Below are 15435 nucleotides of genomic sequence, written 5' to 3' on the forward strand. Positions count from 1 at the left end.
ATCAGAGGTCAAAAGGAGATAGTGTTATATTAAATGAAATGAAAAATGGTATGCAGAGCTCAAGAGAAAAGAAACTGCTCGATCAGATGTGGATGTGATTAAACTTCTTTTCAAATAATAACAATACTCAGGATTTTTTTTTTTTTAGCACTTAACATTCAACCTAAGCCACAGCTTACTTGGCCTTGGATACCGTATTGTTTTGTTCCTCCCTAGTAAGCATTGCTGCTAGTGAAAGGGATATTTTTCCTACATGTTTGAGAAGTATTCTTACAGGTGATTAAAGACCAACTTAATAAATTAACGTTGCAAAAAAATGTAGTAAGGAGGTTACAGAGTGAAGAAACAACTTGATTTTAGGAGAAAAAGAAGCCATTAAGCATTTGAATTGTCTTTGGCTCTTGGCGGTCACAGAAGGTTTTATGGAAAGCACAAATCTTATGAAGGAAGTTAAGGGAGAGAGCTTGCTGAATGGACAAAGCCACAAAAGCAGTGTTCAGATGCTTCTCTGCAGAGAGTAGCCACTGAGCTTGGATTTGGTAAAATCCCATCTCAATTTTCTGATAGTGGGATCAGCTCACACATTTATACCGCTATGAATCTATTCATACTGTCGGAGAATCTCTGAGCAAGGAAGCTGAGCATACAGCTCTGAAATTTTTAAGAATTGATCTGAGAATGAATCCACAGAGACTACGACAAAACCTTTAATAACGGGGCTTCCCTGGTGGCACAGTGGTTAAGAATCCGCCTGCCAATGCAAGGGACACGGGTTCGAGCCCTGGTCCAGGAAGATCCCACATGCCGCGGAGCAACTAAGCCCGTGCACTACAACTGCTGAGCCTGTGCTCTAGGGCCTGCAAGCCACAACTACTGAGCCCCTGTGCCACAGCTACTGAAGCCCGTGCGCCTAGAGCCTGTGCTCCGCAACAAGAGGAGCCACCACAATGAGAAGCCCGCGCACCACAATGAAGAGTAGCCCCCTCTCGCCACAGCTAGAGAAAGCCCACACATAGCAACAAAGACCCAACACAGCCAAAAATAAATAAATTAAATAAATAATTTTTTTAAAAAGGGAACAACTGTGAAAATGATTAAAAAAAAAAAAAAAGACGTTTAATAACGTGACCAAAGACAGTAACTGTCCCCAAAGCACATCGCATTCTCAGGCTCCCTCTGTCCTTCCTAATGAAAGTACACCCTGGAAGGGCCACGTAATGAAAACTAGCAAGGATTTAGGAAAGTGAATCAATGCCATAGTTAGTGGCCACCTGCCCCCAAGACTGCTCTTTTCACTGTCACATTGCTTTCCACAGACTTGCGTTCTGCAGCCCATCTTATCTTTAACGTGCCCGATCTGGAGCTATGTTCATGCTTGCACAGTGGTTACTTTGTGGCATGAATTATATTAATTAAAACATTCATGGTTTTTTGTTGTTTCTTCTTCCCTTTTTACTATCTTCTTATGAACATTATCAGAGCAAAAGTGTAAAACCTCCATATTGTTTAGTGTCAGCAGCAGGTTCCCTCCCATATTAATATTGATGAGGTTGCTACTCTGCCCCACAGAGCTTAGAATCTTAGGTGAGTGTTGACGTATTTACCCAAGGGTAAATGTGATCCTGGTGCATTACATATAAGTCAATGCAAGAGTCATCAGGCAAAGGAATTCACGTATAAATGACCATTGACAAACTCTTACCTTTTTTTTTAACATCTTTATTGGAGTATAATTGCTTTACAATGGTGTGTTAGTTTCTGCTTTATAACAAAGTGAATCAGTTATACATATACATATGTTCCCATATCTCTTCCCTCTTGCATCTCCCTCCCTCCCACCCTCCCTATCCCACCCCTCTATGTGGTCACAAAGCACAGAGCTGATCTCCCTGTGCTATGCGGCTGCTTCCCACTAGCTATCTATTTTACATTTGGTAGTGTATATATGTCCATGCCACTCTCTCACTTTGTCACATCTTACCCTTCCCCTTCCCCCTCCCCATATCCTCAAATCCATTCTCTAGTAGGTCTGTGTCTTTATTCCCATCTTGCCACTAGGTTCTTCATGACCTTTTTTTTTTTTCCTTAGATTCCATATATGTGTGTTAGCATACTGTATTTTTAATGGATGCTTTCGTTAGAAGGTAAATTTAGAGGCTGCCCTTCATGTCAGAATGAGATCTAGTCACCAACAAATGAAGAACCACCACACCCCACACTCCAAAAGTCCAGTTTTTCACTTTTTTTTTTAAAGCTCTAAGTGGGTAATAAAATTTGGTCTTCATGTACTACTACATAAGAGACGCTCAGAAAATATGTCTCTGTTCTATGAACCTCAAAAGTATGATATAAACTACTTCCCTTTCTCTGTAGAGAGAGAGCCCCAGTCTTAAGCGCGCAGCCTCAGCGCACTCTGCAGGGTTTGCGCGGGTGGCGTCCTGACAGCCGTGGTCTGGATGTGGGGGCATAGACAAGCCTTTGCTGAGTGGTGCCACTCAGGGTCAGACCTTAGCATTTTTGTAGAAAACCTGGGAACGGGGAACACTGGAGGTGAAAGAGCGTCCCCTAGAGGCTACCGACGGAGGGGCTCATCAGGCTTCTACCTCTGCATCTATATCCGTCGCTTTATTTTTCTAGAATTTGCCACATTGAGAGTTCAAAGTATGTTTTCTATTAGATATGGGAAATTTATCTTCTCATTTGTTCCTTCTTTCCATTTATACACTCATCAAACGTTTACTGAGTGTGTACTCTGTGTTCTCTGTGCTGGGGATATATTAGCAAACAAAAGCCAAGTCCTTGCCCCCATGTGATTGCATTCTAGGATTGGCAGGGGGAAGATAGACAAGATTGTTTCATGAGCAAACTCTAAGGCTCATGGTGAGAATGCTAAGGAGAAAAATAATGCAGTGACCAGCGCGAAGAGCAGGTGTGGCAGTTTTAGGTCTGGATGACCAGGGAAGGCCTCTGCATAAAGGAGACATTTGGGTGAAGACCGAAAGGGGTGACAGAGGCCAGGGAATATGCCCTGTGGGTTCCTGGGGCCATGCTTCTTGGGCAGAGAGAGCAGCAGGTACTAGAGGTCTGGAGCAGGAGTGTGTCTGCTGTGTTCAAGGACAGCCAGGGGGCAGGGTGACTGGCACACAGCGTGCCCGGGGGGAGCAGGAAGACACCAGACTGGGGGGCGGGGGGCGGCACTGATGGGGGTTTCCTAGGCCAGGGTAAGGATTTGGGGTTTGGAAGGATTTTTAGGGATGAGAAGCCATTGGAGCATATTGAGCAGATGACACTTACCGTTTAGCCCATGACTCTTTCTAGAAGAGTATGCGTGGGGGCAGAGAGGGAGCAGGGGCACCGGAGAGGCAGCTGTCGCATTTCTCCAGGCAGAAGGTGACGGTGCTTGGTCCAGACTGGAAGTGGTGGCAGCAGAGAGAAAGGGTGTGCTTCTGCATTTATTCTGAAGATAGAGGGACAGATGGATGTGGGATATGGGAGAAAGAAGAATCAAGGAGCAAAGTTTTTATTGTCAAATTTCCTTCCTCAGGATTTTAAAAGTATCTCCAGGCTGCTCCCTAGTAAATACTAGTATACTAACTAATCATTACCCAGATCCAGAAACTGCTATAGGATAATTTGTTGGCTCTTACAATCTTGATATCCTATGTGTTGTAGGCTTATAGGGGAGGACCAAGAGAACTGTACTCTAGCACCCATGGCGAGCAAGCAACTGGTATAAAACTATTAATGGAAATAATAAAATAGTCAATGGATTTAATACTTATTATGTGACCACAGTATGGCTTAGAGTGGAATAACATCCATCAATAATTTGTTGAATATTCAGAGAAAACCCAACAAAACTACGTTACACCAAAGCCTATTAATTAAGCATATCTTTTCCTAAATAAAATTATGACAGGAAGTGCGTGTACAGCTCAATTGAGATACTGTTTTTTATTGAAGTACAGTTGATGTTGCATTAGTTTCTGGTGTACAGCAATGTAATTCAGTTATAAATATATATATATTCTCTTTCATATTCTTTTCCATTATGGTTTACTATAGGATATTGAATATAGTTCCCTGTGCTATGCAGTAGGTCCTTGTTGTTTATCTATTTTATATATAGTAGTTATATATAATATTTGCTAATCCCAAACTCCTAATGTATCCCCTCCCCCTTTCCCCTTTGGTAACCATAAGTTTGTTCTCTGTGTCTGTCAGTCTGCTTCTGTTTTGTAAATAAATTCATTTGTATCATATTTTAGATCCCACATATAAATGATATCATATAATGGCACTATTTCATTCTTTTGTATGGCTGAGTAATGTTGCAGTGTGTGTGTGTGTGTGTGTGTGTACCCCACATCTTCTTTATCCTTTCTGTTGATGGACACTTAGGTTGCTTCCATGTTTTGGCTATTGTAGATAGTGCTGCAGTGAACATTGTGGTACATGTCTCTTTTTGAATTATGGTTTTCTCTGGGTATATGCCCGGTAGTGGGATTGCTGGGTCATATGGTAATTCTATTTTTAGTTTTTTAAGGAACTGTCATACTGTTTTCTATAGTGGTTGCACCAATTTACATTCTCACCAACAGTGTAGGAGGGTTCCCTTTTCTCCACACCCTCTCCAGCATTTATTATTTGTAGACTTTCTGAGGATGGCCATTCTGACCGGTTTGGGGTGGTACCTCATGGTAGTTTTAGTTTGCATTTCTCTAATAATTAGCGAGGTTGGGCATATTTTCACGTGCCTCTTGGCCATCTGTCTGTCTTCTTTGGAGAAATGTCTATTTAGGTCTTCTGCCCATTTTTTGATTGAGTTGTTTGTTTTTTTATTATTGAGTTTTATGAACTGTTTGTCTATTTTGGAAATTAAGCCCTTGTCAGTCAATTGGGATGTTGTTTTTATGAGTAAGTCCAAGCTGACTGTTGACCGTTTTATTAGTCTGCAAATAATAGAAAATTTGACTACGTTTTTAAACAGTATAAACATTCTTTATCTCACCTAAGAAAACTCGAAGTAGATGGTCACTGGCTGCTTGAGAGTTGCCACCAAAGATGTATGATCTTTCTAAGTTTCTGATTTGCTATCCTTAGCACATTGGCTTTTTTGTTTTCATGCTTATCGTTTCATGGTTTCAAAGTGCCTGCCGTAGCTCCGAACATTTCATCTCCCAACTTTTATCAGAGCACCAAAAACTGCTTCCATGGAAGTACCCTAGTCGGCTCTCCGTACATGTCACTGGCCAGGTCTAGGTCACAGGGCTGCAAGGTTGACTGGCAAGGGGATGAGGGTTATCCCGTCGGGGTTAGACCACGATTCCTGTCCTGGGGTTAGGCTAGAACATGACACCCTCAGTGGGAAGCACAACTCCGTTAGCTGCAAGAGGAGGCGGCTAGGGAAGCAGCAAACAGTGTTTGCTGCTCTGTCCTCTCCCAGCTTCTTTGGCTGAGGTCGGCCATTGGAACACGGCCCTCAGGTTCCCGGTCTCTGAGCTAGCACATCAGGTTAAACAGCGATCGAGAAGTACGCTTCCTGCTGCTGCTCTGCTTTTCCCTAGGCACCAGCTCTAACCTACCAAAATTTCAGGATTGGTCTTAGAAAGAAGAGACATGTCTTCTCTGAGAGGAAAAAAGGAAATAAACCCTCCCAAAGATGCCACATGGTTGCATTGTTAGGAAGAAGCCTGACTTTCCCACCCCAGCGGGGAGAAGCCAGGAGAGGTCTTGGAGAAGGATTTTGAGGGCAGTCCTCCACTCCTCGGGCTGCATTCAGAGCCGCCTGTCTTTGCTCAGAGGCAATCTTTTTTTGGCCCCAAAGCCTCTGGATAGAGGTTTACAAATTTGGTGCGTCTGTAGTCCCGGAAGAATGTAGATCGCAGTCCTTCCAGTAGTCCTGAAGAGTCCTGAGATGAAAGATAAGCTTTCCTAAAATATTTTACAGAGGAATTTGGCTTGGCCACAGAGAATGGTAGAAAGCAAAGCTGTATTACTGGGTTTAGTAGCCTCTGTCCCTGTAAGCCCTTTTAACTCAGAAATAGAGCACAGCCATTGGAAGTTCCTAAACAAACCCACATTGTTTTTTTCCTTATTTCTCTCAACATCTGAGCAGTCCTGGTTGCCAGCCCCCTTTCACCCTTTGCTTTGCTTTGTCTTTTCTTCTCATCTGATGATTCATGTACTGCCACTCCTCTGTACTCTGCCTTTTGTTTGTTGATTGACACACTGATGTAATTTATGGGGGCAGCAGCTTTGCAGCTGGAGCTGTAAAATGAGTGGATGAAATTGCTTTTCTTTATGCATTTTTTTGGTGAATTTTCCCAATAATGTCAGTTTCTTCAAAAGCTAGTAGAAAATGGCCCAGTCACCTTTTCTCCTTTTGTCCCCTTTTAAGTCATCTCAAAAAATTGTCCTTCATATCCCTTTTATTGTATAAATGCCCTAGTTTTATGAAATAGTATGCCTCACATTGATTTTCTGAATGTATTTTTAAACTGTCTTTAGATCATTTTACTAAACCTTATTCATATTAAAATGCAGTTCTTTCCTGCATTTTAATCTTGCCACCAAGGCAGTTTACAGACAGATTAAGTCTCTAAATTCCTAGAATGAATATGACTTTAGATTTCACTGATGCTTAGACCACTGTGTAATACTGATGACATATTTTTTATTAGCATATGCCCTTATTAAACCCTTATGTATTGATAGCTTTCTGAGAAAAGATTAGTATTTTATTCCTTTGTTACTTCTTTACTAAAATTGGAATGTGTATCAATTAGTGATGCTTTCATCTGCAATGAACAGTACCTGAGGCACATGAAATGGTGCTCAACATCGCTAATCATCAGGGAAATGCAAATCGAAACCACAGTGAGATATCACCTCACACCTGTCAGAATGGCTATCATCAAAAAGAACACAAATAACAAATGTTGGTGAGACTGTGGAGAAAAGGGAACCCCCCTACAGGGTTGGTGGGATTGTAAATTGGTGCAGCCACCGGGGAGGGATAAATTAGGAGTTTGGGTTTAACAGATACACACTACTATATATAAAATAGATAAACAACAAGGACCTACTTACTGTATAATAGCACAGGGAACTATATCCAGTATCTTGCAATAACCTATAAAAGAATATATATATTCTTTTTCACATTTATATAAAACTGAATCACTTTGCTATACACCTGAAACTAACACAACATTGTAAGTCAACTCTACTTCAGTTAAAAATAAAATTGGTGCAGCCACTGTGGAAGACAGTATGGCAGTCCCTCAAAAAACTAAAAACAGAACTACCATGTGATCGGCAATTCCCCTTCTGTGTATATATCCAAAGAAAATGAAGACACTAATTCAAAAAGATAAGGCACCCAATATTTATAGCAGTATTATTTACAATTGCCAAGATATGGAAGCAGCATAAGTGTCCACCAACAGACGAATGGATAAAGAAGATGTGGTATATATACAAGTGAATACCACTCAGTCATAAAAAAGAATGAAATCTTACCATGTGTGACAACATGAATGGACCTAGAGGGTGCTATGTTTCATGAAATAAGTCAGAGAAAGACAAATACAATATGACTTCACTTATACGTGTAATCTATTAAAAACAAAACAGATGAACAAACATAATAACAGAAACAGAGTCATAGATACAGAGAACAAAGAGGTGGTTGCCAGAGGGGAGAGGTATAGGGTGAGGAGAGAAATAGGTGAGGGAGATTAAGAGACACAGACTTCCAGTTGCAAAATAAATGAGTCAAGGGTATGGGGAATATAGCCAATAACTATGTGATATCTTTGAGTGGTGACAGTTGGTAACTAGACTTATCATGGTGATCATTTTGAAATGTATAGAAATGTTGAATCACTATGTTGTGTAATAGGAACTAACAGTGCTGTAGGTCAATTATACATCAAAAAGAAACAAACGAATAAACAGACTCACAGAAAAAGAGAATAGAATTCTGGCTGCCAGTTGGGAGGGGGAAATTGGATGAAGGCAATCAAAAGGTACAAACGGCCAGTTATAAGATAAATAAGTACTAAGGGTGTAATGAAACACATGATAAATATAATTAGCACTGCTGTATGTTATATATGAAAGTCATTAGGAAAGTAAATCCTGAGTTCTCATCACAGGGAAAAAAAATTTTTTTCGATTTCTTTAGTTTTGTATCTATATGAAATGATGGATGTTCACTAAACTTTTTGTGATCATTCTTTCATGATGTATATAAATCAAATCACTGTGCTGTATACCTTAAACTTATACAGTGTTGTGTGTCAATTATATCTCAAAAGAAACTAGAAGAAAAAAATGTGGCAGAAAAAACCATTACCTGATTTAACAGTGGCTTAACCCCAAAGGGTATTTATTATTCATACTAAACAAGACAGTCAGAGGTAGTAAGGACTTTGGGAGTTGGATGCAGCTCATTGTGTCATCAAGAACCCGGGCTCTTTCTGCCTTTCCATTTCCGCTCAGGCCTAGCATGTTGTCCTTTTGCCTTCACGCCTGCTGCCTCTGTCACAGGGTTACAGCTTTAGGAATCACATCCATGTCAAGGAAGGAGTAAGAGTGAGGGGCTGGCACCAGTGGCTTCTCCTCTCAAGCCTGCCCCTTTCATCAGAAAGCAAAATCGCTTTCGCAGGAGCCCCCCAGGAGAGTTCTCCTTATACCTCAGTGGCCAAAATATCACACAGCCCATCTTAGCTGCAAGAGTGTCTGGGAAAGTAAGTACTTGGTTTTATCAACAGTGGGAGGGACATAGGAGAAGAGGGGAGTTGAAAATGGCTTTTGATGGCCAAACCTACAGAGTCTCTCAGAGTTGTCATCCTAAAATACACATTCCTGCATGTATTTTCATACCCAGGAAGGAAATGCAGCTTAAGAGTGTGGGTTCTAGAGTCCAAATCCCAGCCTCACTTCTTGACTATCTTGGACCTATCTCTGCCTCTATTTCCTTTACTGTAAAAGAGGGATAATAACGTACCAATTGTATATGATTCTTGTGTTAATGCCCTCAGGTTAGCCTGTGGGCACCCCATAATGTAATCATCGTCAACCAAAGCTTGGCACCTCCACATGGCTACTGACCAAACCCAGAGCAAGCTTAATGACTAGCAGCTTTTCCTTACTTTTGAACAAAACAACTTGAAAGAGTAGCTTCAGGTAGCTTCAGCTTCATAATTATTAACTTAAAACAGATATATAAAATCTCAATTTGACCAGAAAAATCCCTAAAAGACTTAGAGTTATAAAAGACTTTGCTGCCTTTGTTGGGACAATTTATAACTGAGCTGTTCTTTTGCTTAGAAAGAAAATACTTTAGATCCTTCATGTGTGGAAGCAGTATGATGAGAGACTTATTTTGACTAGAATCTATCAAATCGAGAATCTGAGACCCTTCTGTAATTTGTACTATGTACACAATAGCTCTATATAGTGGCTCAGATACAAACTTAAGAAAAGGAAAGCAGTACCAATAAAGGTTAGAGAAAAAAATCTCTGCAGTGTTCTTCTCAATTATTCTTAGAAAAAGATACCCAGAGACAAGAAAATCAAGGAGCCGTTTAAAACATAGTAGACACTCAATGAACAGTTGATGAAAAAAATTGTGTAGAATGAAGAACAGCATCAGGAAATAATTTGAAGCTTTGCAAGAAACCATAGTACTCTGAGAAGCTGGTAATCCTAGCAGAAAAGCCGTAGCAGGAAACCCAGAGCAGCTTGTAGGAAGTGTTAGTGGGCCCGTAGGGGACAGGAGTATAGGTTCACCACCAACTGCTTCCTCAAGTTGGGAGTAAAGAACCGCACCCCAGCCAGGTTCAGGGGAGGCCTCGGCCACGGCCTTGTGGGGCGGCCCCAGTGGCTGCAGGCCTGAGCCTGAGAGCCATCTAGTCCCCAAAACCAGAGGCCGCAGCTCTTCCAACTCACACTTTCTTGTGCTGAGTGTTCAGGAAGCAGGCTTCCTCCATCTCATAGCCATTCCTGCAGAATGCAGAACAAAGGAGAACTCAGATTCTATCTTTATCTCTTACCGAATCGATGAACCATCAGTCAGCCTCCTGAGCTGCCAGCCCTGCCCTTCGGGAAGTGAGCTCGCTGGCGCCTTGCGCCGTGTGCCTGTGACAGTGTACTGACCCCTCTTCTCTGACTCCCCGCAGAAAACCCGCTATGAGATGTATGTCCGCCTTCTGAAAGAGGGGGGCCTGGAGCTGCTGAGTAGCAGCGGTGGAGGGGGCGCCGCGGGCCTGAAGAAGTCGCACTCCAGCCCCTCGCTGAACCCAGATGCATCTCCGGTCACCGCCAAGGTCAAGAGAAACGTGTCGGAGAGGAAAGACCACCGACCTGAAACTCCAAGCATTAAGCAAAAAGTCACTTAGAATCCATCTGTGGCCAGGAAGTGCTGGTCGTGGAGCAAAATAGAGTTTTTCAAGATCTTTCTGGTGAATCCGTGAATATATTTAAAAAAAAGCCTGTGACTAAATGGTGCATTAGTAACCTTTCCTATTGTATATTTTTGTTAGTTTCTGTACAGATTGTCTCTTTGCTCTTGATTTCTTTGCTTTGATGATTTCTGCTACCTGATAACTAATGCACCTTTTGTGAGGGGAGGGGATCATGATTTCAGAACGGATTATGTATCGCTTCTCCCTCAGGGTTCTCTCATTTGCACTCTGCTCAGTTGTTTTGTGTGTTCTCAAATCAGCTGTTACACTTTTTTTTAAAGGTTAAAGATTTAATCCATTGTGAAACACTTAACTGGACAAACTTTGTAGTTTAGAAAATTCTAGCCGGAGCTAATATAAGCCTTTTCATGTGAAATCTTGCCCAGTCACAGAGGTGGAATCCAGCGCTCGCACTCACAGAAGTTCAGTTAAGAGTTACAGTCACGGAGGTGCCACTCCCCTGTGAGGCCTCACGCATCCGAGCGCTTAGTGTTGAGTCCGGCCCTGCTGGTGGGGGTAGAGGCGGGCAAGGACCTCAGAACTGGGGAATTTAAGAAGCACATTAGGTCGCTTGAAGTGTAGATTCCATTTCAGCCAAGCAAGGAAGGAGGAAGTGGCGTCTTTTGAAGGCGGAGGCAAGGTGGCCCCAAGTTCATTTTGTTTTCTAAAGGATAGTGGCAACAATGGACTCAGGGGCTGCAGCAAGGAGCTGTGTTTTTGATCTGCAGGAAATTGTTACCTCACTCCCACAGGGTCTAGACAAGGAATCCAGAGCCGTCTGTGGTGGATACCCTGCCATCCGGGAATTAGGTTCTTTTATATATATAGGCATGGTGTTGTCTCCTGGTTGTAAGAATTTGGGGTCTTCCTAACAAAATAATATCAAAATGGAGCCCCTTTCATTCTTTCCTTAACAAAGCAAAATAAGGAAGGAAAAAGTTGTTTTTCCCTATAGTTGTTTGGCAATAGAATGTTGATTCTTTACAATAAATCTGAAAGGAATAAAATCTGAAGGAACTATGGCTGGAAAACTGAGGAATCTCCTGGTGACAAACACAGAGTCCCTTAGTCTGTTCTTGTCTCTGTCTCTGTGAAGCCGCTTCACCCTGCTGCACTGAACTGTCCCCTAAAATAAATCCTTGATTCTCAATCATTTCTTTGTATCTGCTCAGAGCAGTCATAAGCTTATTCCAGGGACAGTCCCTTTGAAATTCAGGGTGATAAACAGAACATTCTCTTACTGAGGAGGAGAAAGGAGTGAAAGTTGAGCCCACCGTGAGTTAGAACTTTCTGATTTTGGAACCTGAAAACTTTGTGATCCTTAAACCTAGTATCTCCACAAGTTCAGAGCGAATGGAATTACTTTGAACGTTCTTTTCTCTCCCCCAGAGATTTGCTCTTTTCTGCTCGGTTTACTAGTTAAGGTACTGTGTGGCCAGAGGCTCAGGGGCCCTGCGTGGGTAGCATGGCTCCGGGGAATTAGAGAAAACCTGCTCCTGAACCATGGTACTTTCTAGTGGTATTTTGTTCTGATGCACCAGCATTTATACAGGACTATTTATTAACATGCACTTCCTTCAGCTGTAGAAATGCCCATATTTGCTGGTGCCCAGAAAAGAGAAACCCCTCCCTAAGGTTGTAGCTGCTTGCTTTGTGGTGTTTTTGCCACACATTTGAAAAACTCCCTCTAACCCTCTATCTTGTTTATTAGGTAAAGGCAGTGACTAAATTTGTTTCAAGACCTAGAAACAAACAGGGTAGTTACCACCATGGCCCATGTACCTGATTCTTTCTTTGTAGCTTCTGACTGAATCCAAGGTTTCTACAAGGGAATAGTCTTTCTTCCTACAATCTGAATCATCAGTGTGTGTGCTTTCTGCCTAGATCTTTATCCTAAGCAGAGGGGAGAGAGGTACCTAGACCATATCATCTCTGAGCTTCAATAACTAAAGAAAAATCAACATCCCTGACTGGCTTGAATGTGTGTGCTCCCAGTATGTGTGTGTCTGTGTACGTCGAATGTCTCCGTGTGTGTCACTTAGAGTCTGTACCAGACATGGAATGGTACCTTGCCGCAGTGTTTAGACACTCGAGCAGCTCTGAAATGCCCGGTCAGCCTCAGCACCACGACGGCACTGTGCTCACTGTGTGACTCACTAATGTTCTCTCCAAGAACGTCTGGATATGCTAACAGAGAGACAGATGAGAAGGGCACTTTCGAAGCTGTGGTATATGCTGTGTTCCCAGAGTTTATCTTGAAGAACAACTGCAAAGGTTACTTTGTGAGCCAGGATCCCAGACTGCCGTTGTTAGGGGATGGGCTGAGAGCACCTCCCCCTGAGGCCTCTGGACTGTGCGGTGCCAGTGCCCCTCGCAGGCCAAGAGCTTATCCTGTAGGAGACAAGGCCCTCCTGTGACAGGGTCCTGAGAGCCTTGCCCATAGCCAACCAGCGTCTCCTCTGTGACCATTTCTTTCCCGTGGGGTCTAGTCAGGAGGCATGACTGAAGACCTTCCCCTTCACGGTTCCTCCACGCCTGCCACCCAGTTCACGGTACAGGGGAGCCCCTCCTTCCCTTCTGAAGGTACTGCCCCCCATCCCTCACCCATCCCTCAGTGCCGGGAGCCTTGCGATCTCTCGCCATCTAATAAGTTATTATTCCTCTTCGCAGAAATAGACCTAATATTAATTTTTAGTATAGAAAATCTTGAGAGTCATCAAAATACCTTGGTGACAGTCTGGTTGCCGAATTGTCCATAGAAGCAGCCGTGTGCAGAACCGAAGTGTCTCAGGGTGTGTTCCCCCACCTCACATGTTGACGTTTACAGGGAGGGGTCAGGAATTCCTTGTTAGAAATCAAAACCTAATTACTAGCATGCAAGAGTCCTTATTTTATTGCCAGCCATAGACATTATTTGAAGTTTGCCTTTTACAGACATCATTTGCTCTTAGTAATGCCTGATTAAACCAAGCAACACTTCTGCACACTTTAACTGCCTCGTGTGGAGAGTCGTCTGGGGGACTGCAGTCCTGGACCGTGTGAACCTTTTCTGTTGCTCTTGCATAAAGAGGATGGAGAGCACCTGTGCAGGACCGTCTGTGCTTCTGCGGCTGTGATCCTTATTCCAAAGATGAGTGTTTCCTGGTCAGAAGTGACGTGAGGGAGTTAATTCTGGGAGAGAAAAATTGGCTGGCTCTCCAAGGCCAATCTAGGGTTGGTCTCTTGTGTTCGTGTTTCACCCTGTGGCCAAAGCACAGAACCCCTGAGGCTGGAGAGGGGTTTACATACCCAGCAGGGAAGGAGCCTCCTGCCGCCCTGGCCTGTTGTCCTTCCAGCACAGAAAGAGCCGGGGAAGACATTCTTAGGTAGGGCAGGGCTTGCTTTGGCCTGGAGCTGCACCTCTTCTCTGCCTTTATCCCTAATCATAGACAATTGGAAGAAAATTGACCTTAAAGAAGTTTCTCCATTGTCTTACTTTGAACACTTTCTTGGGTATAGATAGTGGTCGCTGGAATTTGATTCTTTGGCACTTTTCCTCGTAGTCACCCGTGAAGCTTTTTTAAGGCCAAGTTCACAGGGCACTCTCAGCCTTGTGGTCCAAAGCTGTGTAGTGTAGCTCTTGTGGGCCGGGCCCCGGGTTCAGCAGGCCGGGAGCCGCCTTCCTTAGCTGCAACAACGGACAACCTCCTGATCCCTTCACTTTTCAATTGTCAGGAGTTTTGCGAATGTAAGATTAACGCTGTTAAACAGGAATCAAAGGGGCTCCCAGGACTTGTTCACAGGAGAGCCTGGTTAATGACTAGTGTGACTTGGGCTTAACTAGCACCTGCTTCTCTCGCAGAGCGTCTGAGTTACTCTGACAGAAGATCGGCTTTTGTAAGGAGCTGAGCCTCTGGGCCTTCCTGGTTCCAAAGCTTTCTGGCTGTCTCTTCTCCCAGGCCAACTGCCCGCCCCGGGCAACAGGTGTCTCCATTGGCCTTGGACATCTTATAGTACCAAGTTACCCAGAGGACTTCAGAGACCAGTAGCTCACACAGAATAACCCAACAGTGATGAAAGGTGCTTTGTCACCGCTTCTGCTCTCTTTTCAGTGTCTCACTCTCAAAAGGAGGACCAAGGTCCAAAGCCATTGCCATTTTCCTTTTGTGCCCAGAGTACCCAAAGCCCAAGCGGGCAGCCTCTGCCTAGGACAGTGAGTGGCCAGTGCCTGCAGAGAGAATGTCTTCAGAGAGAGAGTGCCAGTAAAGATGTGAATCTGCATGACAGTCTGTGGACTTGACTGCAACAGCAAGAAAATAATGCAAGTTAAGTAGTTGTATATACAGTAGGTTTTCTTAGGTCTCTTTGGCTCATCCTTTGTAATTTACATGTGTATCTGTAGTGTTGCAGGCTTTTGGAGAATATTGATAGTATGTCAGGCATCAAAGAGTATGCCTTCTGTCACCTGCCAATGTCGTAGTTGTGGGTATTTATAGTTGTATGTATCTATATGTATCAATGTGTAGGTTGTACATCAGTATACGGTATATGTACATCAAATTTATTTTTGTCCTTAACCAGTGTGATATGAAAAGCAAGTAAAAACCTCATAGGACTGAATATATAATGCCGTTTTTGAGAGTCTATACAGTGGTACTGTTTTATTAAACTTAAATTCAAATGATATTTTGATTAATTTTTTTAATGATAAGATTTTATGCTAGAAAGTTTCGTCTGTGAGCTTTGAATCACCAGAGCAAAAATGGCTCTGAACTAACTTTGTTAAACTATTTCAGTGTCCTGTGTACAATACCCGGGGTGGGGCTGTAGCTCATTATAATTTGAAATATACAGAAAGAAAGGGGAAAAAAAAAAACAAAAACACAGGCAACCTGTGCAGTCTTAGCAACTTCAGTATTAAGAGCACTTAAAGTCAAACTGACAATTTGGGGCTTATTACAAAATGTGATGCTTTAAAGCA

At 42.9% G+C, this 15435-nt stretch overlaps 1 protein-coding gene across 10 annotated transcripts in view; it reads left to right on the top strand.

Moving 5' to 3' along the window:
* Nucleotides 1-15140, top strand: part of PSD3 (pleckstrin and Sec7 domain containing 3) — a 551931-nt gene extending 536791 nt beyond the window's left edge. For all 10 annotated transcript variants that reach the window (XM_057537135.1, XM_057537140.1, XM_057537136.1 and 7 more), the window contains one exon: nucleotides 10191-15140. In XM_057537135.1, coding sequence (XP_057393118.1) covers nucleotides 10191-10409 — 219 coding nt within the window. In that variant the 3' untranslated portion in view covers nucleotides 10410-15140. The remainder of the gene's footprint in view (nucleotides 1-10190) is intronic.
* Nucleotides 15141-15435: the final 295 nt, after the last annotated feature.

Source organism: Balaenoptera acutorostrata, chromosome 21 (genome assembly GCF_949987535.1).
Source record: "Balaenoptera acutorostrata chromosome 21, mBalAcu1.1, whole genome shotgun sequence".
Classification (NCBI taxonomy): domain Eukaryota; kingdom Metazoa; phylum Chordata; class Mammalia; order Artiodactyla; family Balaenopteridae; genus Balaenoptera; species Balaenoptera acutorostrata.